Raw genomic sequence first — 21,183 nt, forward strand, 5'->3', positions numbered from 1 at the left:
GGTGCAAGGAAAGCATGGCTGGAATAAGATTATATTTTGTCTTCACTTATAGATACACAGTCGGAGTTCAGAATCCATCCTAGGTAACTTCCAACAGTCTGTGCAGCATCTTCCAAGAATGCTGGGAGTCATGCCAAGGGAAGGACATTGCAGGAGCCTCAGGTCATAGACCAGGATCCACTTTTTTTGTCCACAGACACAGGAAAACAAAAGGATTCCTTTTACCAAAGTAGAAAACTTGCTAGGCTGTGGCTTTCCAAGCAGAAGGGGAAAAAGGTCTCCTGCATATGAGCAAAACAGGTTCACCTGTTGGCTCTGCTGTGCTCCTGCTGAGTGCTGGCAGCCTGCACCCCTCACTGCCCTGCAGGGGATCCGTGCAGTCAGAGCTGCAGTGGTGTAACTGCTGCCCAGCTGGGGCTGGTGCAGGGTGGTCAGGGTCTTGTGGTGCACTGCCCCTTGCTGCTAGACTGAGCAAGCAGGAGTGGGCATCTCCGCTGGCCTCAGCTGAGAGCTGGGGATTTTAGCTGCCTATTTGGGAGCAAATGAATGAAATTGTTTCCCTGTCTCTTTCTGATGGCCATGTGCTCACCATGTCCCACCAGTTGTCTCTCCAGCAACAAATTAGAGTGCTGTGGCTTTCAGCAAATGAAATAATGAGTTGTCCCCTGAGCAGAAGCCCAGAGAGCTGTATGTAGAAAAACATTTAGAGGAGATAATTGGAGTGGAGATGGAAAATATGTGAAAGGGAAGAGGTCTTTCTCCATTTGATACTCTTGAGTGCCAGCTGGTTTAGAGATTGGTAACATGAGACATCTTGCCACAGAATGTGTATGTGTGCTGCAAAACCCAAGCCTGGTGAAACAATGTTGGGGCCCTGCTGTAAGGTCCAGTCTCTCTTCTCCTTGTGTGGGTATGGGAAACCATGATAAGAAGCTATGGAAAGCATCCAGAACAAGGATGGATCCTCAGTGTAGTTGTGACAGGGGCTATTTTCTGGTCTGAATAGGCATAAGCAGGCATTGTGTGTAGACCTACTGTAAAGAAATGCAATCATTGCTGTAGTGTGGACATAACATATGCCACTGCTCCAGCTTGAGACCAGGGTGGTGGTGCAGCAATGGCTCAGCAGCTGCTGGCTGCACAGTGACTGTGAGTGCTGATGAGTTTCTCTCTGAGTGGATGGAAATCTGTACAAGAACAAATGCTGGTGCTGCTGTGCTTGATGGGGGCACTTGGGGCTGGAGGCCCTGTCAGGGCTGGTTTCCCTGCTCAGTATCTGCAGAGCTTCTTTTAAATTGTCATCGAGACCTGTTCACAGCACGGGGCAGCTCCCTTGTCCCCACTGCCAAACTTGGCCTGTGACTCTGCAGGACTTCAGCCTGAGGCTGGTCTCTTGCAGTGGCACTGAGTCCCAGGCGTGCTGGGGAGCTCCAAGAACAGAGGATTGGTGCAATCAGTGTTTACTTACATCTTACCGAACAAATATTTGTTTTCCTCCTGAATGCAGTGTCCTACTAGTTGCTGCTAATTACTCTTCCAGTGCCCCTTACTCTGCTGTTAGATCACCCAATAGTGCAGAGCCTGTATGTATAATACCAGATGTCAGCATGGCTACTCTGTGTGCTTTTGCTGCCCGAGACTCAGCATGGTGACAAGGATGCTGCCTGATGGTGACAGAATCTCTGAAAAGACCAGAGATGGCATGCAAGAAGCTAGACTGGTGACACATTTCTTTAGTTTGTCCTGGGTCCCAGAGGGGAGGTTAACTGGGTCAGTTCTAGGCATTTCCTGCTGGCATGTGGGATAAGTTGGGTTGGAAGGGGACCTCAGGGGTCATTTAGTGCATTCATACAGTGTTGTTACTTCCCTGCTGCCACCTTTTATAAATTAGAAAGTCTTAGAGAGGGCAACAGTCCTAGCAAGCCTGATCTGATAGGGAGAGCAAAGCATGTGGTACGTACCAGCTCTGCATAGAAGTGCCCACAGGACCAGGAGGGGGGGTGTACAAGATGGCACAAGCTGCTGGTAAGTTCATGCCACTTTTATTTTGCCATGTGAAAATAACAAATACAAGTGTGACTTCTTAAATCCCAAGGTCTCAGACTTGTTACACAAGTCTTTGGGCTTGTGGGAGCATCTCTGTCACCTCTGTTTCACAGACAGGAAAACCCAAGGGCACTGAGCTGCCTTCATGGCTGCATTGGTGTCTGTGCCTTGTGTGTCCAAGGCAGTGTGCTGCTCAGCCTGCCAGGGCTGCAGTGCTCTTCACGGAGGAAAACAAAGCACCTCTGACTCCTGGAAAACAGATGGTGTAAGGGGGTGCTGAGGAGGCAGTGACTAAGGACTGGAACTGTAGGTGGAAGGACTTGAATGGAGATTAATCCATCTTGTTTATGATCAAGGGAGCTAAGTGGTGCCAAAGTTGTAGGAAGTGAATTGGGGTTTGCTTGACCCTGGACCTGAGCGTTCCCTCAAAAGCATCACCTCTTGAGAGCTTTCATGTCCCAAAGCAAATAAAGGGTACTTAGTCTGTCAGCATTGCTGGACGGTGTGTGCTGAACACTTATGTATTGCCTGAGGGGAAACTGAAAGCAGGCGTGGGCTCAAACTCTGCTGGGCTGACCTCGCCTTTGCTAGCAAATGAACTCCAACGTGGGGAACAGCAGGAGAAATGCAGTTGAGATGCTTGTGGCAGTGGTAAGGGTAAGTACCTATTAAACTTGGTGTCTGTGCTACAGTAATTGCCTGGACAAAACCAGGCAAGGGCCAGCGTGTGCTGTGACTGTCTGCCTGCCTTGCAGTGTCACACACTGAAAATTCAGAGCTAGACCTTGAGGCCACATGATGGAGTTTGACTTCAGGTGGAACTCTGAGGAGCAACTTAATTTCTTCATGTCTAAGCCTTGCCCAGCCATTAACAGATAAATACTTAGACCCCCCCCAAGATACAGTGAGGGGATGCTGCATTTGATAACACATACTTTGCTTTGTTATGGGAAGCTTCTCCAGCAAAATACCTTCAGAGGCCAAGAGCAGAATTTAGCAAGTCTTTAGAAGTGAAAGATCCTGTAGGGATGCCTACAGACATGCAGATCTTGGCCTGTTCAGATAATGCTATTTTACCAACAATCTTTGTGCTTTTAAGCTGCTCAGGCTTGTCTTGTAGTACATGCTATCTAGAGAAATAAATTGTGGTCATATAGTAGTTCTTCAAATTATAGTAAGCATTTGGTCTTCAGTGAAGAAAATACCTATTTTCATCTGGGATTAATTGGGGAAGGAAGAAAATGCAGAGGACCAGGGAAATGGAAAATGTGTTACAGCAGGCCACAAGTTAAAATAACCTAAGGAGTTGGTGCTGCTCTGAGCAAACATTTGTGGGAGGAGGAACACGAGGAGGAGATACAGAATGAAGTTAACACATAACAGGGGTGTTAGGAAGGGGGAAGCACGAATCTCAATGTCTGTAGATGCAGCAGCAGTGTCTGCCTGGATTTGTCCTCTGGCTACTTGCTTTAGTGTTGCAGGGCTTGGCTCAAATAAATGCAAGTCTTTGCATTCTGCAGCAGTGAGTTATTCACAGAATCATACAATGGCTTGAGTTGGAAAGGACCTTAAAAATCATCTAGATCCAAATCCCTGCTATAGGCAGGGACACCTCCCACTAGCCCAGGTTGCTCTAGGTCTCATCCGACCTGGTCTTAAATGCTTCCAGGGATGAGGTATCCACAACTTCCCTGGGCAACCTGTTCCAGTATCTCATCACCCTCACAATAAAGAACTTCTTCCTAATGTTCAGTCTAAATCCACCCTGCTGTAGTTTAAAACCACTGCCCCTTGTCCTGTCACCACATGCCTTTATAAACAGTCCCTCCCCAGCTCTCCTGTAACCCCTTCAAGTGCTGAAATGCTGTTCTAAGGTCTCCCCAGAGCCTTCTCTTCTCCAGGCTGAACAGCCCCAACTCCCTCAGCCTGTCCTCCTTGTAGGAGAGGTGCTCCAGCCTCTGATCATCTGGGCAGATCCTGCTGTCTTCCTCACCCTAACCCTTTAAGGATAATTTCACCCTTCTCCCAGTTAGCCTTAGGTTCACTGGGAAGAGAGATCCTTATGGTATGTCTCAGATCATATCGGAGTTGATTCTGGGAAAGGAATCCAGCTGTACCCCCACTTTGGAAGCTCAGTGTGTGCAGGTTGGGACTCACCTGGACCTGCTGGTGTGTGAAAATGATAGTTGCCTTGTCACTGCTGGAATCATCACCTGAGAGCATCCAGATCAAGAGGATGCCTCTGATGTGAGCTCTTCTTTGTTACCAGGATAACCCTCATGTTGGGAATCTTGGAGCATCCTGATCTTTGGTTTACTCCTTAGTGCACACTGAGCTAGGTAAGTGCTGTAGGGTTTGTGTATTTGCTCTGTAGGCAGCATATTGAGTCTGTAAAACCATTGGGGAAAGAAGTCAGCAGCTCCCCAGAAGCATTCCCCTCTGCTGGAACTGTTGGCTGCTGCTGCTTTTCCAAACTCCACGTTTTTAACTTTTCCTGCAGTGAAGAAAAAAAAAAGAAAGGGCAAAACAAAGCCAAACTGCTGTTTTTAAACCATAGCTCAGTATCTAGCTGGGGATGCCAAATCAAGTCCTTGAACCTGACTTTTCCAGGTGTTCTGAGCAGACAGAGCTCTGCTAGACTTAAACAGAAGGTGTGGGAGTCCTTCTATAGGACCTCCTATCTGAGGCAGCTTCTGAAAACATTATTCTAAGGCAGGAAGCAATCGCCTTCCTGACCTGGGGAATTATTGAGTGGCCCTACTTTGTCCTTCAGGCTTGAGCCTGTCTGTACAAGTGTAAGTAAAAATTTTCTTAAGTAAGGATTTCTTAGCATGTTTAAGATGAACCTTTTTGAGGAGAAACGGAAGCGGAGATCTTAGCATAAGTTGATCAAGAAAACAGTTCTCGCTGTGTTCTAGCTGCTGGAGTGAGACTTATTATGACAGCATGAGCAGCAGATGTGTTAGATGAGCAAAGCCTTGCGTGCTCCAACCATGAGAGCCAATGCTCAGGGTTTTGTGCATTTGAGTGGCAAAAGCAGATTCGCTGAAGGAGGGGCAGGCTGTCGTCCAGAAGCATCTGGTGTTCACCCTGTGTGTCCAATGTAAAACTGGCTTTGAGGTGGCATCTGTGAAAGTTTATTCCTAATCTCTAGTGAAAAACTGCTTCCTTGATATGCCTCTAAAAAAAAAAAACCCAAAACCTCTGGGTGTAATACTTTCCTTCTGGACTTTCAGCTCTGTAACCATATGAGTCAGTGCTGCTGATGGGAGGAGAGCTAAACTAAATCTGCTCTAAGAAAAAAAACCAAGTTGTGCATGGTGGGGAAGCAGCTCCCTGGTGGGACAGCTTCTCTGCTTCCGATAGCCTGGTTTTGCACCTATTGATAGACAGTGAAAGCTCAAAGTGAAGAACGTTGATGTTTGCTAACAGGCAGTTGGGCTTGTGCAGTCCAGCAGAGGTCTATTCTCAGCTCTGAAGCTGAGGGACTGGGTTTTTTTTTCCTTACACCTTTTCCTCCATCTGTGGAAAGAGATGCTGTTGATCTCATGTCATGTAGGTGTATGTCATTAATGGATGCTTGAAACAACACCAGAGGTGGCTACCTGTGAGGTGTGAAATAATGTTTGCTAGCAATAAAAGCTCTGCAGAGGTGTACGGCAGTGTCTGCCTGAGCTTCCTGCCTCCAGAAGTGGTGAGCCAAGAGCTCCAGCTGGTCCTGCATCCTGGTTTGCCAGTGCTGCTGGTAGCTTAGGTCTGCTCTGTAGAGAGGCTGCATCTGGTACAGCTACCTTTGGCTGCTGACAGAAGTCAAATACTGGATGTGAGGAGTCAGAGTGTTCATTGGCAGCCCTGAGAGAAGGAAGGCTGCACCGCAGGAGCTGGTAGCACATTTTCAAACACAGCCTTTTGAAGCAGGGGTGGGTAGCACAGCCTGTAGAGAAATGAGCTCAAGGGTTTGTCCCTGATGACGCTGAATACTCAGGTGGTCTGATCAGGCTGGGACATGGTCAGACTGCAAGCAGGACTGGTTCTGAAAGCTCCAAAAGCCTATTTCTCTTTATTTACATTTATCTGTGGTCCTTCTAGAGCATGCATCATACTTATTTTTCAATAGCTTGGTGGAGTTTAGTCACGAGAATTGGAAGTCTTGCTTAGGACTAACTGCTATAAATACTGGGGTGGCTATGAAGAGAGGATTGTACTTCTGCCCACCTTTTGGTTTCCAAAGTCCTGTTAATAAATACTTTAATGAATAACAATTCAATGTAAAGTGGCTCAGTAGCTTTCTTAGCTGTCCTATATAGATGGCAGGACAAAGGAGTTGCTGACAGTTGCTGCTTCTGTGACCTTCAGGCTTGTCTAAGCTCCTAGGCTGGTGCTGGCTGTAACAGATAACTGCTTCCCTTTCCTTCAAGACAGGGCAGGAAGGATGAGCCCCTAGTCTGAAAGCTAACAGTGTCTCTGATTGTTCCCTGCCACGTTAGATGTTCTGAAAGCTTTGGCAGACCCAGCCATGACAGAATGGAAGCGAGATGGTGTTTTAATCTCTGATTAGTAGCTTCTTGCAGTTCAACATGAAAGGCTTTTGGAAGCATCTTGGAAGCAGGCATTATGCAAGCTCCTCAAGCTGCATCTTGCTGACTGGAAGCAAACTTGCAGGCTTCTTCCACTTTTCTGCAAGTCTTGTGACTCGTGTGGCTTTCCTTAAAACCCTGGACACAGCAGTTAAGTTAACAAGAGCAATGGAGCTTGTGTATTGAAAACATAAATGGCGAAGGTAGAGCTTTGAGGCTACTTTTTTCTTTAAAAGATGTTTTTTCCTTTTGTGCTTCTGGAGACCAGTATCAAGAATCCCAAAGCTTCCAAGACCTGCATTGCCAACTCCTCCACTCCTAAAAGTCAGAGCTCTGGAACGGGCAGAGGCTACAGAGATGCTGACTAGTTGGTTCTCCACATCTATAAGTACTCGCAGCACAGCTAACTCACCCAGGAGAGCACTAGGAAAGCACTTTTTCTTTTTTTTTTTTTTTTTTTTTTGAGAATGGAGATTCAGGGCCAGGGGAGAAAGGTCCATTTCCTGCAGCGATTTGTGGAGGCTATTGGAAGAATATCTAAAGAATCCTTCCTGCACAAGAGCAGGTGAGGCACTGCAGTAGCACTTTATGTTTTGAAATCCTCTGTTTAGACAGAGTTGAATTTAAACTGGACACCTGCATGGCAAAAGCAAATAGTCCACTAGAAATCAGTGTGCTGGTTTGAAGGATTGGGGGGAAGATCCAGGGGAAGGACCTTAAACTCTTTTCTTGTGGAAAATATGGAAAGGAACCTAAGGAAAAGAAGGGAAGACCCCAAGTCTCTGCTCTGTATGTCTAGGCACATGTGCCAAAAATGTGTTCCTCTTTTGTGGAACTATTGATCCAGCTTCGTTCTGGCATAGCCTGAAATGCAGTTGTCTTATGTAGATTTTGCAGTAGAGTTTCATGCTTCTGACTTTGCTCTCATTAAAGGTGTTTAGAGCCTGTGTTTCAAGCAAGGGCTGAAGCAGCAGTGCCTCTGCACCAAGTTTCCACCCAGGGTGATCCTAATGACATCTGAAACTGCAGAGGTGCTGTGCTGGGCCAGGAGCTTGGCACTGTTCCTGCATACTTCTCCAGACAGAGAGGAGACACAAACTGGCATCTTAAACCCCCTCTGCAGGACAGCAGTGCACCCTGAAGGGTTTGCTCAGGGTGTCTGAGTGCAGCACAGCTCTGTTACCCAATAGGACTCTGTCTGTCCTGCCTGGGCTGTTGGAAGGGCAGCAGCCTTCCTCAGCACACACTGCCTCTGCCCTCTCACCCAAGATCAATGACCAGGGGACCCACACTCTATTTTATAGATCTACCACCTGTGCCTGGCCACTCATGGCACACCTCCTTTCCCCATGCCCCTTCCATTGGGGTTTGCATTATTAGTGAGCATTTCCCAACGACCTCTTCCAGCTGTCTGGAGCTTCTCTGGCACTTGGGCAGTGGGACACTGTCTCCTCTGCTAGCACACAGTGTTGTGGAAGTGGAGGAAGTGTCATACTGCAGCGAGGAGATGTGCCTTGAGCTATGCTTGTTCTTCTCTTAGATCTTGCAGGAAACACCAGGGCTCCAGAGGTGCTGAAGTTCTGACATGAAATCTGAGGTGGCACTTTCAATGAGTGTTTGGTGTCTCTGAGTCTTCCATTGTATCTCCTCTGAAGGAGAGAAGGGCAAAAAGGAGGAGAAACCCTTTTTGATCCAGTCTGCACATGACAAACAGCTTGGCTGTCAGTTATTGCTGCACAGTCTCCTCTGTGCAGGACAGCCTTTACTGCAGGACAGCTTTTAGTCTGGGCTCAGCTGCAGCTTGGCTGGAGGGAGCTACAGCAGATTAAGACACTGGGGGTGAGGAAGAGCAAGGTCAGACTGCAGCTAGCTAATCCCAGGGCGTTACTGTGGCTGTGCTTTCCTCTCGGTCACTCCTGTCCTAGAGGTTTTGTGTACAGCCTTTCCTTTTGTGCTCTCCCAGCTCAAGTGCAGGTGCAGTATAGCTCATGGTTTGCAGGGCTGTGACCCTTCAGTTATGGCAGGACCAGGATTTATCAGCAGATTTGGCTGTGCCAGAGCAGAGTGGTGCCACTGCAGCAGTGTGAGGAAGAGGCAAGCAAAGATGCTAGGATATAGATTGACCTTTGTGGCCATAAACTCTGAGTTTCTTCACTACTACCTTCAAGACTGGAATAATTTGATGCTCTATGGTATTGTTGATGCCTGATATTCGCCTCTTGGAGACCACTGCCTGAAGCTGCAGGGAGATTCTGGAGATGAAGCCTTGCAGGAAAAGCTGCGCAGGATAAATGAGCTACATGACTGTTTTTTTTCTCTTTGGCAGAGTGTGTTCTCTGAAGGGAGCAAAAGGAAAGTATGGCTGTGATGGGGAAGGGTCAGCACGGCAGGCAGAAAGGTTTTACAGCTACTGGAGGGGAGCATCAGCATTTCCTCTGCCTGTGGCTCTGGAGGCCTTTGAACTCAGCAAGTGCTGTGCTTGCTTTCACCTGGATCCTGGTATTCCTGGCCAGCCCTGGGGTTGTATTTGATTTTAGAGGAGTGAAACCAGCTTTGTTTTCTTTTTCCTGGGATTGTCATTCTTCAAATGACAATCTTGCATTTTTCACAGATGTGGAATACTTGCTGCCACATTCATTCAGGATATACCAGGCTGCCTGTTCCCCTGAGTTTCTGATATTGTCATGTAGAATCAGCACTGTGCTACTCTTTACCTTGAACATCCCAAGACAGCAAAGAAGATCCAGGACTACATTTTCTATTACCCAGAAATTTCCAGAAGAAGCTGCAGAGCAGCAGTGCTGCAGTTCCCTACTCCCAGGGCTGTTTTCCTGCCCAGGGTCTCTGCAGCATTTGCTGTGTGGGCAGTGACTGTTTGGGATCAGGCTGCGCACTGGAGGCTGTACCACTCCGACCTTGCACAGGGCACTGCAGAGCTCCACACAGGAGCCCTTCTCGGGTTTTACCTGCAAACATGTCAAGGAGAGATTGGCTCAGCAGAGCTCTCGGGGCATGGGGCTGCTCTCTCGTCCTTCCCATTGATGTGTGAGGTCCTGGTGCCCCCGGTGCCAACCTATCTGTGGGAGCATGGCAGGGAGAGACCTGGCAGATCTCAGCCCTCAAAATGGAGAAGGGAAGGAGACTCCTGATTCCCTCTTTTGCAGCAGAGGTGAACCTAAGCAAATGACGTCTCTGGTGAGATGCTGGGGTTTGTATGCCAGGAACACCTCTGGTTCCTCCTGCGAACTCTTGACTTGTAGCTGCAGAGACTTGTCGGAAATCCCTCAGTAGCCTAGGCTGTTTCACAGCAGTGAGGGATGCAGGAGCTGTGGCCATCAAGCTGATTTGTTGCTATGGAAACAAGTAGATTTCACCCTGTTGGAGACAAGTAGGAGGGGAATTATCCCCCTGGGCCTGGTTCTGGCTCTCAGATTGGATTGGTTGCTTCACTGCTGCTGTGAAGCAGTGGCCCCTGAAGGGATTATCCATCTAAGGGTGATCACAACCAGGGTCAGAAGCACGTGGATCCAAGCTGCTCCCGTGGCAGGCTTTCCCAGCAGCTTTGGCACAGGGCACTGTCATTGCGTGCCAGGATTCCCAGGGTCACAGCCCTCTGTGGCACTTGGAAGCAAAGAATGAACCTTGGTCACTGACAGCCAGAGAGCAGCCCTGCGTGCCTGCACAAGCAGCTGTGGCTGTGTTCCTGGCTGCTCAGGCTGCTCAGTCATGACGGCTAAGGGTGAGCAGTGTCCAGACTCCAGCACAGCTGCTTCTGGGCAAGAGCTCCTGATGGCATCACAGTATCACCTACCAAGCATGAGGCTAGGGTACACTGCCTTCCTTGGAGTTACTGTAGACACAGAGCAGAAGTCACTGGGACAAGCTCTTGGCAGTGTCAGTTTACTCTGTGGGCTGGCAGCCCCCAGGCCACTGTATAAAAGTGTGGGAATGGGTCTGGACTCCTTGGGTGTCTTGTGCCCTGTGGAAGCAGCACAACCATGAGGCACTTGTATGCTCTGGTGCAGCCATGGCTTGGCATAACACAGACAGCTGTCTTCTGGATTTTGATGGACACTGAAGCCAGTGGAGTGTGAAACACAAAAATCAGCCTAAAATATTAAAGTAAAAATAAAAAATAGAATTTTTTTTCCCTCTTATCACACTGCTTCCAGAGACCTGCACAGAGCATGTGCAGGAGAGGGGCTGAGCAAGGTGCCAGGCAGGGGATGTGGAAAGAGTGAATGGGAGAGGCAGTGGCTGCACTGGCTCCTGGGAGCCAGGCTGGGTGGTCAGAGATTCGCCAGAAAAGCAAAACTTAGTGCACAGCAGAAGAGATGTGGTGCAGTCTGGGAGGGGTGGGAAGAACACTGCTTGTAAGCAAGCATTCATGTGAGAATTGCTCTGCGCTTTCCTTTTTGCTTTAGCAGTGTTTACAGAGGTGCTGCTGACTGAAGGTTCAGTGATATGAGAGAGCACTGCACAGGGCCTGGCCCCTCTCGAGCTGTCTGAGCACCTTGATCAGTAGATGTCCTAGTGCAGGGAATGTGTTTTTGAGCAACACCTCTGGTGTCCAAGTCATCTGTATCCTCCCAGGGACCTACAAGAGCACATAAATTTGACCATGCAGCTCACTAACAAAAGGCTTTATCCTCCTCCCTGGGAAAAGGCAGATCTATGTCTACCAAAAGCTGCCAGGAAGGAGATGCAGTGGACAGTACTGGAGACTGTCAGTTCTGTATAAGTAGATCAGTGGCCAAGCAATTGTGCTATGCCCCATGCCAAGAGAAGGCCTGTGGCTCATCTGGCTACTGTCCCTCCATGGCACATTGCTTGGTCCCTGGTGTCAGTGACACAAACTGCACTGTTACGATTGTTCAGGAGGAGCTGGACTTGCCTGGCCAGGCTGTGCACAAGGCTGTGCAGCTTCTGTGGAGGCTTCTCCTGGAAGGGGCAGTCTGCTGAAAGCCTTCTGTCCTGGCACAGCCCCTGCTGTCAGGTCATTGTGGCATTTTGAGATGCTCTTGTGCAGCAAATATGAGTGTTTTATGTGGCTCTGTTTGCTTCATATGTTGACTTTGAATGTGCTGCTTTTAAATTTTGTTCTTATTTAGAATAAAGCAGGAGTATGGCATGGGAAGAAGCTGTAGCAGAGCTCTGGAACATTACGTGTCCTGGCCAGAAATGGGCAGAAGCAAAACAGAAAAGTGATTCTTGTGAGGATCATAGCATCCACCTTGGAGCAGGCTGTGTGTGTGAGCATGCAATGCAAGCCATGTCTGTGCTTATTTGTGTTTTTACAGTGAATTAGCACAGTCACTGTGCTTTCCTGTTTGAAGACCACAGTGTCTTAGTGTCTTTGTAAAGCTATAATAAGGGGATCTCAGACTGCCCCTTTCACTGGCTGGGGACCCATGCTGGTGCCACTACAGTGCCGTGTGAAGGGGTCGAGAGCTGAAGGCAGGCAGCAGAGTGGGAGAAGGGTGCAGGCTTCAGTAGCCCCACTCTAGGTCATTCTCTGTTTCCTCTGGCTCTGGACTGCAAATTACACAGCAGTGTTCTGTAAAGGAACCCAGCTCATACTTGGCCAACATCTGTGAACTCCTCTTACATAGAGCAAACTCCCAGACTCGAAAAAGGGTCTGCTTGGGCTGCCCTGGCTGCTGATCTGGGAGCTGTGCTAGGTTTGGAGGTGCTGTCTGAGTGCAGAACTAATTAACAAAGCAATTGTAAGTCAGCACAATGGTGTTAACCTCCCTTTGCGCTGGTGTGAATAGGAACTCAAGGGACAAGGCAGTGGGAAGCCTTCTCTTGCCTTTTTTGTTTCTGCTAACATGTGTTATGATGACACTCATCAGCTATTGCTTCATTTTTCAGAATTGTATTCCTGAATAATGAGAGACTGTGCACAGTAATATTGGCAGTATGCTGCAGTGTGCTGTCCTTACAATGGATCCCTCTGTGTGTCCATTGTGTGACCAGTGCCAGTTGCACTGTCAGAAGTTATCTGAAGAGCTCACGAACTGCTGTCTCTCGCTGTGGGTCGAGGCTGTTGTGCTGTGCACACTGGCAGATAAATAACAATAACACACATCCTCTGCCTTAAATTTCCCTGAGTCAAAGGGCAAACCTTAATGGAGGTTTGCCATATGGTCAGGAGTATGCAGGACCCCTTCCTGGGTTTGCAGACTGCAGCATGGAGGGGAGAGGCAAGGTCAGGGCAGAGCAAAGCAGTAGGGAGAGCAGGTGGATGGGAGCTCTTGTTCCGAATGCCTCTGCTTTTAGGTGCTTGGTGGTTAGGTCTGGCTGCTCTTGTTTGAGAAGGACTTCAGTTCAGGGACAATCAGAGCTCATGGAAGCCGTGGAGTCAGCAGGAAGGGGGGAGTCCAGTTCAGCCCTTTGGTTAACCCACTGAGTGGCAGAGAAAGAAAATGTGTCCTTTTTCCTGCTCCATGCCTGAGTTCCAGAACTGCTTAGGATGTGTTTGCATGTCCCTGGAAGGAGCAGCACAGGCATGGGCAGTGCCTGCACTGGACTCCTTCCTGCTGTGAAGGAGAAGGAGGCTGCAGTTAGTGTCTAAGAAGGGGAAAGCTGCTGCCATTTCTGAGTTGTTTGGTTTAGCAGTCAGTAAGGTTAGTAGTGGCTGATGTGTTGCACAGGTGTCAGCCTGTTTTAAGGATTCATTTGAGACACTGCTGGAGTAAGTGTGTTTGAAAGCTTGGCTGGTGCTCTGTGAGCTGGAGGGCTGCTCAGGGGTGTATGGAGATATGAATGCCTCCACTCAAGGCTGTGCTCCAAGGGGCTGTACCTCAGGAGCACCTCTGGTACCTTGGGTTGTCTGGGGAGTCCTGTGATGCATTGTGCCATGGAGAGCTGATGAAGAGCTCTTGATCTGGATGTGTGTGGATGATGGAAGAGCAACTCTAAGGTGAGACAGATGAAATGAAGATAGTTCTTAACTTAAACAAGAGTGAACTGTGTGTAACCAGACAGGAAAATCCACAGGGGCAGGAAATGTGTTTCTTGCTGTGTAGTGCCTGTCACAATTCTAATCGAATTGCAGTCCCTGGCCACCAGCAGAACACAAGGAAATAGCAATCACTGCATTGAAGGAACAGAGACAGCCACATGGAATTGTGGCAGCTGTGTTAATCTCAAATTTATGAAACTAATATCCAACCCTGAGATGAATCATGTCCCTTAATAGCCTGTTTTGTGTGTAGGTTTTTAATAAAAAAGGAAATTACACAATCCCATGGTGGTGTTCACTTTTCTGTTCTTTCGAACTGCTTTTATGTCTTCATAAGATGCTGCTTTGCCTTTTAATTGAGGCTTTACCTTCTCCAGTGTATTTTAATCCCAGAATCTCAAAGGACTGACAAGCAGTGGACCATGAGGCTGCTGTATTGGTCTCTCTAGACTAGACCTAGACTGGCATCAAAGCCCTCTGGAAACAACTTTGCAGGTCTTCCCCCTCTCTTGGAGCAAGGGAGAGTAAGTAGTGCTAGAAGCATTTGGTCTGTCTTCTGTTTATCACAAGAGATGGTGCTGTGCTCTTGGCTGTGTTGTTGGCTCCTTATGACTGTGGTTGCAACTTCAGTGAAGACTGAGGTCACGCATGGAAAAACCTTTGTCTCAGATAAAGATCCACCTTGACTAGAGAAGTAAAGGAGTGTTTTTCTGAGCAGCAAGTTGTGTTCTTTAGGAGGAAATGTGGTCCTGCTGCAGCAGATAAGCTCATGGTAGTCACATTTTCTCAGTGCAGGAGCAATGAAGAAACACCAGAAACTTAACTGAAAGTTTCAGTCTGTGCCTCTTCAGGGAGTTCAGAGCTTTTTGTGTGGGTCTGTGTCCTACTTTTTTGATTGCATCTATCAACGTTTTCTTCCCTTTCCATACAGTCTGGGTTGAATTACACAGCAGTTTCAGTCTCCTGAGTCTTGTAAGGAGCCAATGTGCCTTTTCTCTCACTAACAGCACCTTTTTGTTCTCTAGGGATTCCAAGACACTTAATGCATGGAGGGTTCTTGTACAGAGCAGCAGACTTGAATTAAACTAGTAGTGGAACCCCAAGTTCCCAGTGCCCTGACTTGGAAAGCAGCAATAGCTGCATGGCATCAGGCCTGCTGACATGTTTGGATTTTGGTCAAGTGTTGCTCTACAGTAACTGCTAAATTGTTTTCCATCCCTCATATATCTCTGTCTCATTTTTTTTTTTACTATTACATTACTAATGCAGCTTTCAGCCCAAATCAGTCTTTTAATGCATCTCCAGATACTAAAATAGAAATAAGACTGGAAGGGATGATGTGGTTGGGTTTGCCCCGAGGTGGCTCTGAAGCTGATGGAGAATGTCTGCAAACCCTTCAGCAAAGAACAATAAATGCCTTTGCAGTCACTTCCCTGCCTCAGCTCTTTCAGCCTGAGACCCATCAAGGTTCGCGTCCTTGTTTCTTTTTGTTGTCTTGTCTTGCTACTAGAATGATGCAGTGCCTCAAAGATCCCAGAGTTAATCCCACTGGAATGGATAAACTAGAAATGTATTATTGGTAAAACAAATGAAAGACAAACTCCATTAACTCTTTGTTCTTCTGGAAAGTCTGAAATAATGAGAATGAGCTTCAGCCTTACTTCAGCTGTTAGAGTTGTACCTGAGGTGTCATTACTCCAGGTTCAGTAATTCACATGAGATATTTTTATTTGGATGAGGATGCATCTTTACCCTCCCTTCACTTGAAACTACTCTGCAGGTTTTGATATTACCAAGTTATTCTGACATCCTCACAGATGGAGAATTACTTTTATGGCTGAGGAAAGAAAAATACAGAGATGTGGAAGACCTTGCATAGATTACATAGGAAAGCAGTGGCCAAAGCAGGACCTGAAACAAAGCTGGTCAAGTCCTTGTCTGATGTGGTAAATCAAAAGCTTATTCCTCATCTTCACTTCCTCTATCAGTGCTAAGCTGGTGCAGAACTAAGAGGAGGATGCTCAGAGTCTTGGATTCCCTGACTCCCCGAGAGTAGTCACTGCTGAATTAGCAAAACTGTTCATTGTCAGAGCTGCCAGGGGAAGCAGGGTTGTGTGCCAGGATGCCAGCAACACAGGTGGGATTTCTGTTTCCAGAGCAAACTGTACTCATGCTTCAGGAGCTGTGTTTCGAAGTGATGTGAGGAAGCAATCCGTCAGAAATGCTGGGTGGCTCTTGGGGAGCCACATGAACGCTTGAAAACCAGACCACAAGCCAGCAAGGTCATGGGCAGATGCAGTGAGCATGCCTGGTTTTGCCCAAAGCACTTGGACTTGGAAGGAGCAAAAGCAAAGAACTTGTGGGCTGTGGCTGCAAAGTCAGCATCTGGAGAAGGGCAGTGAAAGGCTTCCTTCCTTCGGAGTGAAGTACACACAAATTCGGGATCTGTGAATACAGAAGGAAGCTGCTGCTGCTGTTGCCCTGGCAATAGCTGGGTCTTGAGCAGCTATCCAGGAGAAGCCCTGGGTGGAGACAAGCTTTGGCTGCCGGTTTTGGAACAGCGTGGAGCCTTCTCTAGCCCCAAGTGCAGGGTGAGCGGTGGTCTTGTCATTTGGGTAACTGCATTTGGTCTAGGCATCCAGCTTTCCAGGCTGTGCTTCAGCTTCTCTCTTCTGATGAAAGAGGAATTTTTTCAGAGTGCAGAGAGCTGGGTTAAGTGGGCTTGTTGGGTAGTTTGGAACTTCAGCTGAAGGAGCTGAGGGCTGTGCTTTGTGAACAGGCTCAGAACAAGCTCTTATCCCCTCGAGCAGGAGCACTTGGGTTTCAGTGCCTTCAGGTCTTCTGTGCCTGTGCTGAGGCTGCCAGTTAGAGTCCGTACTGCTTACAGAAGCAGGAGGACTGTGAAGGAGGCAATCGTTTGCTCACCTGGACCTTGCTGTCTCGTTTCAGGGACTTCCTGCCGCGTGGATCTGGCATCGTAACCAGGCGCCCACTGGTCCTGCAGCTGGTGAACGCCAGCACAGGTATGTGAGCTGCACTCCCTGTGACCAGTTGGGCTGCTGCCTTGGTTAACAAAGGTGTCACTTGACCACAGTGGTGCTGCACAGGCTGGAAGAAGTAAATAAGAATTTCCTCCAGTGAAGGTAGCTTGCAGCTGCTTCTCAGTTTTGTGTGTTTAAGGTTTGATGCTCTAAGTGTCTGGAAGCAAAATGTTGCTTAGTTTTCTCTTTATCAGTTGAAGCTCCATGAATACACATCACAATTGTCCTTTCTCTGTGCTGCTGTGGCTCTTAGGAGCAGGTCAGACCTAGCAGCCCATGACCTTGCTGATAATTCACTGAAATAAGGAGGCTCAATGTAGGAAGAGCCCAGTGTGAGCGCGCTGGGGGCTGAAGAAAGACCGCAAAGTTCTGTGGCTGCTCTCTTGGCAGTTCTCTGGGTTTACCACTTACTTTCAGGATATCTTCATTACCTTTCCCCTCAGCATAAGTTAATATCTCACTCAGGAGTTGTCAAGTGAATGTTTCAAGGCATTCCTCTGCTCTTGTCAGGTGAACTTGATCCATCCACAGCAGTTCTCTTGTCTACTGTAAAGAGATGACTTTTAGGAGGCTTTTAAAAGCCTGAGGGTTCACAAACCTCCAACCACCAGCCAGTGCAAAACAGGAATCCTCTCTCGAGCCTCTCTTGAGTGTATTCTCATCAAATAATGAGACTTTATTACCCCTGGTGCTTTAATTACAGAGCTAGTCCAAGCTCTTCAGAGTACCCAGGTGTCTCCTAGTGTAGCTCTGGTGGTCACTGCTGTTGCAGGCAGGTGTGTGCTAAGTTTGCTTAGTACCAACAGGGGGGCCTGGATTATTAGTTGAAGGAAGACAAGTGAGGATGCCACATCTGATGAGGCAGCAGCTGGATTGTGCAGATGTTTGGCTCAACTGCATTCTCTCAGACATTGATGAGGTGACTGCAGTAACTTCTGTGCCAGCCTGCCAGGTTCTAGTTGGAAAGGCCCCTGCCAGACTTCATCCCTTCAACTGTTCTCTGTTTTGTTTTGCTTTGGAATGTGCTGTTTTAATTAAGCTTTGGGAGCTTCTCTGATTTCTGTGACTGTTTCTAATTCTCTGCTTCTCTTTACATAGAATATGGTGAGTTCCTACACTGCAAAGGGAAGAAATTCACTGACTTTGAGGAGGTCCGTTTGGAGATTGAGGCTGAAACAGATCGTGTCACTGGCTCCAACAAAGGGATCTCCCCCGTGCCCATCAATCTTCGAGTCTACTCTCCCCATGGTGAGTCCTAATGCAGCATCCAAGTCAGGAGATGGATGAGGCAGGCTGCTGCTTTATCTTGAAGTAAAGACAGAAAGAACAGAAGTGAAATGGGGATTGTGCTTTGCTTTGGCTTGGTGCTCTGTGTGCCTGGGCTGTGCTGGATCAAGCTGCCAGCCTTAGCTAGAGCCAGAGCAGAGTCTGACAGCTGAAGGATCTGACAGCCAGCACAGCTCCTGGGAACAAAGGATGTCTGTGCAGGAACCTGCTCCTGGGGCTGTTCTTTTCCATCAGTGTGGGCATTACAGTGAAGAGCTGCTGCCTCTCCTTGCTTTACTGGGCAAATAAATGGACAAACGAAAAGTTGCTGAGTGGCTTTCCTGAGGAGCACTTGGCCTTCTGTTTGCATTTCAGTGCCTGCGTGGTATACAGGTGGTGCCTTTGTCATCCCTCACTGATCTCAGTGGAAGAATTCTGCCTAAATGAGAGCAGTAGTCCCAAATTTGCTGGCTCCTTAAACACGAACAACTGTATGGGTATCTTTTGGAAAGCTCTTTGCTGTGCAGCATCTGGCTGGGTGAATTTGTACGTGATTTTTAGTGGTTTTTAACTCTCAGGAAGGCAATTAAATGGCTACAGGACTCCGTATTGTCCTTCAGCTGACTTTTAACAAGAGCCTCCTTGGCATAAGGGCAGCAGAACTGAGCTCTTCAATACGGGGGACAGCTCTTAATGAGTGGAAGGAGCTCTTCTGACTCTCCAGTCTTTGATATGAAATGAAAAATATGTGCTGGTGTCCCTTCCCTTTCAGTGCAGCAAGTATGGAAGGACTTAGAGGGTAAAGCTTTGGCAATCAGTGAGAAAACAAGGCCCCGAAAGGGGAGGATGATGAGATCACTGGCATCACAGCTAGTAACAATTAGCAACTATTCCTGGCTGAGCAGTGGCAAAAAGGAACTAGAAAGCTCTATGTGCTTGTGTGTGTGCATCTGTTATGCCTGTTACATACTGGAGACACTAAAGCTCCAGGTGGTATCTCCAGACCAGAACATTCCTACCTCATTGCTCTCCTGTGCTGTCTCCTGTTTCCTCTGTCTAGTCCTGAACCTAACCTTGGTGGATCTACCGGGTATGACAAAAGTCCCAGTGGGAGACCAGCCCCCTGACATTGAGTTTCAGATCCGAGACATGCTCATGCAGTTTGTCACCAAAGAGAATTGCCTCATCCTGGCAGTCTCCCCAGCCAACTCTGACCTGGCTAATTCTGATGCCCTGAAGATTGCCAAGGAGGTGGATCCACAAGGTAAGTCTCTTCTGACTTAGCATGGCATTGCCAGGCAGTAGCCTGCTTTTTCCTTTTCTCTTTTGCTTGTGATTTGCCCAGTGGCTGTGGGCTCCTCTCTCTTGTTTTGAGTTGTATCTTCACAGCCCACATTCTTCTGAGAGGTGTTGGTGAATGTCAGCAGTCACTGCAACAGGATTTTTGTTACTCTCCTTTTCTTACTTTGTTCAAGCCCCATTTCTGAAGGATGAAGAATTCTTTTCCTTTAGTTATCTGCCCACTACCTGCACTAAATCTCCCCTGTTGTGGCAGAGCATGCGCCTGTTTCAACAGGTCATGAGTGAAAACGGAGCTCAGTTGTCGTTTTAGTTCTCACAGCCTCTTGTCCATGATGGGAACTGCAGTGTTTGAGTTCAAGAGTCCTGGAGTAGCCTCATGGAGCAGTCTGAGCTCTGTGAAGCTGTTTGCTTGATCGGGTGTGTTTGTCTGTTCCCCAGGGCAGCGCACTATCGGAGTCATCACCAAGCTGGATCTCATGGATGAGGGAACCGATGCACGAGACGTGCTAGAGAATAAATTACTGCCCCTGCGCAGGGGTAGGTGCCTGCATGCTTTGGTCATGCTCTCCTTCCTCTGCTTTCCCTGGGGGAGGTCTCCTGGCCTCATCTCCTTCCTGCAGTGTCTGTTGCAACTTTGGGTGAAGCCATCTCTGTTGCAAGTTAGAACTGAGCAGAGCTGGGATCTGTCAGGCAGTTAACAGGAAGCTTGCAGGTGTCTGCACCTGGGCAGGGAGTCCCAGCAGAAGCCTGGCCCTGTGCTCTAATCTTTACTTTCTCTTTTCTTACTTCTTTTAATAAGGCAAGCTGTAAAAATGGAACTCCTGCCTAAAAGACTGCCATTGGCTTTGACCTAGATGAGGTTGCCATTGTGTTTCAGATGAAATCCCTGAGGCTGTGATACTAGCTCTGTGGACCTTTAGGGACATAACCATCCTAAGGAGGTCACAGAAGTGTCTGGGATGCAGCAGACCAGGGTGTGCTTTGTGACTGAAGGAGCAGTGGCAAATAAGCTGATTCTCAGTTGCACAGTCGTTTTTGTCTTGCATACCAAAATATCAGAACCTGGGCTACTCATAGGAAATTCTAAGTCTAAACTCTTCCAGTTGTTTGCTATTAATGTGTTGCCACTAGAATTCCCTGTTTGCAGTGCTGAGTAACTTCTTTTTCAGTCTGAGTCCCATTGACTTTCTCATCCTTGCAACTATCTGATCTTTAACCCCACTCTTCCAGGTTACATTGGTGTAGTCAACAGGAGTCAAAAGGACATTGATGGCAAGAAGGACATCCAGGCAGCTCTGGCTGCAGAGAGAAAATTTTTTCTCTCCCACCCAGCCTACAGACACATGGCTGACCGCATGGGGACCCCCTACCTGCAGAAAGTACTGAACCAGGTACTGTTGGCTGTCAGGAACTGCTGCCCACTCTGTCATAAGAATCACTTGTCTGGCCAGCAGGGCTCTTCTGAAATGGAACAGTACAGGAAAAGCTAAAACTTGTGGTCAGTAAAGGGATAAATACTTCAAGTTGTTTTGCTGCAGTAAGACTTGCAAAGATTGCTTAACTCTTCCTCCTTTGCCTCATAAAAGGCATTTTGGTGCCACATCCTGACCTGTATGGTCCTGAGACAGTGAAGCACATTAAGGGCAGTGATGGAGTTCACACAGCAAAGGCAGAGCACTGCTTTATCCTCTCAGTGACACCAGTGCAAGTCAATAGTTAGGTCTGGTCCTCTAGTGGTCTCTGTACCTAATAACAAACTCTCAGGATTGATTGAAATGTGACTGGTTGTCATTTTCCTATCAGAGTGTTTTCTCTCCTGTCTCATACAGTAGCAGCTTTCTGTTGCTTGCCTCTCTACTCTGAGTGAAGAATTACTTTGTACTTTCTGTCCTTATTTAAACATTCATCTTAAAAGTGGAGTTTTCCACAGCTGTGCTCTATGGAAACCCTCTTATTAGAGCCTCATCAGTGGTTTCTGGCTCCT

At 47.8% G+C, this 21,183-nt stretch overlaps 1 protein-coding gene across 5 annotated transcripts in view; it reads left to right on the forward strand.

Annotated features, from left to right (window-relative positions):
• The window catches only part of DNM1 (dynamin 1), a 56,765-nt gene that overhangs the window by 1,195 nt on the left and 34,387 nt on the right, over positions 1 to 21,183 (forward strand). For all 5 annotated transcript variants that reach the window (XM_054393524.1, XM_054393525.1, XM_054393523.1 and 2 more), the window contains exons 2-6: positions 16,540 to 16,613; positions 17,730 to 17,879; positions 18,958 to 19,161; positions 19,638 to 19,736; positions 20,430 to 20,590. In XM_054393524.1, the coding sequence (XP_054249499.1) occupies positions 16,540 to 16,613; positions 17,730 to 17,879; positions 18,958 to 19,161; positions 19,638 to 19,736; positions 20,430 to 20,590 (688 nt within the window). The remainder of the gene's footprint in view (positions 1 to 16,539; positions 16,614 to 17,729; positions 17,880 to 18,957; positions 19,162 to 19,637; positions 19,737 to 20,429; positions 20,591 to 21,183) is intronic.

Source organism: Indicator indicator, chromosome 28, assembly GCF_027791375.1.
Source record: "Indicator indicator isolate 239-I01 chromosome 28, UM_Iind_1.1, whole genome shotgun sequence".
Classification (NCBI taxonomy): domain Eukaryota; kingdom Metazoa; phylum Chordata; class Aves; order Piciformes; family Indicatoridae; genus Indicator; species Indicator indicator.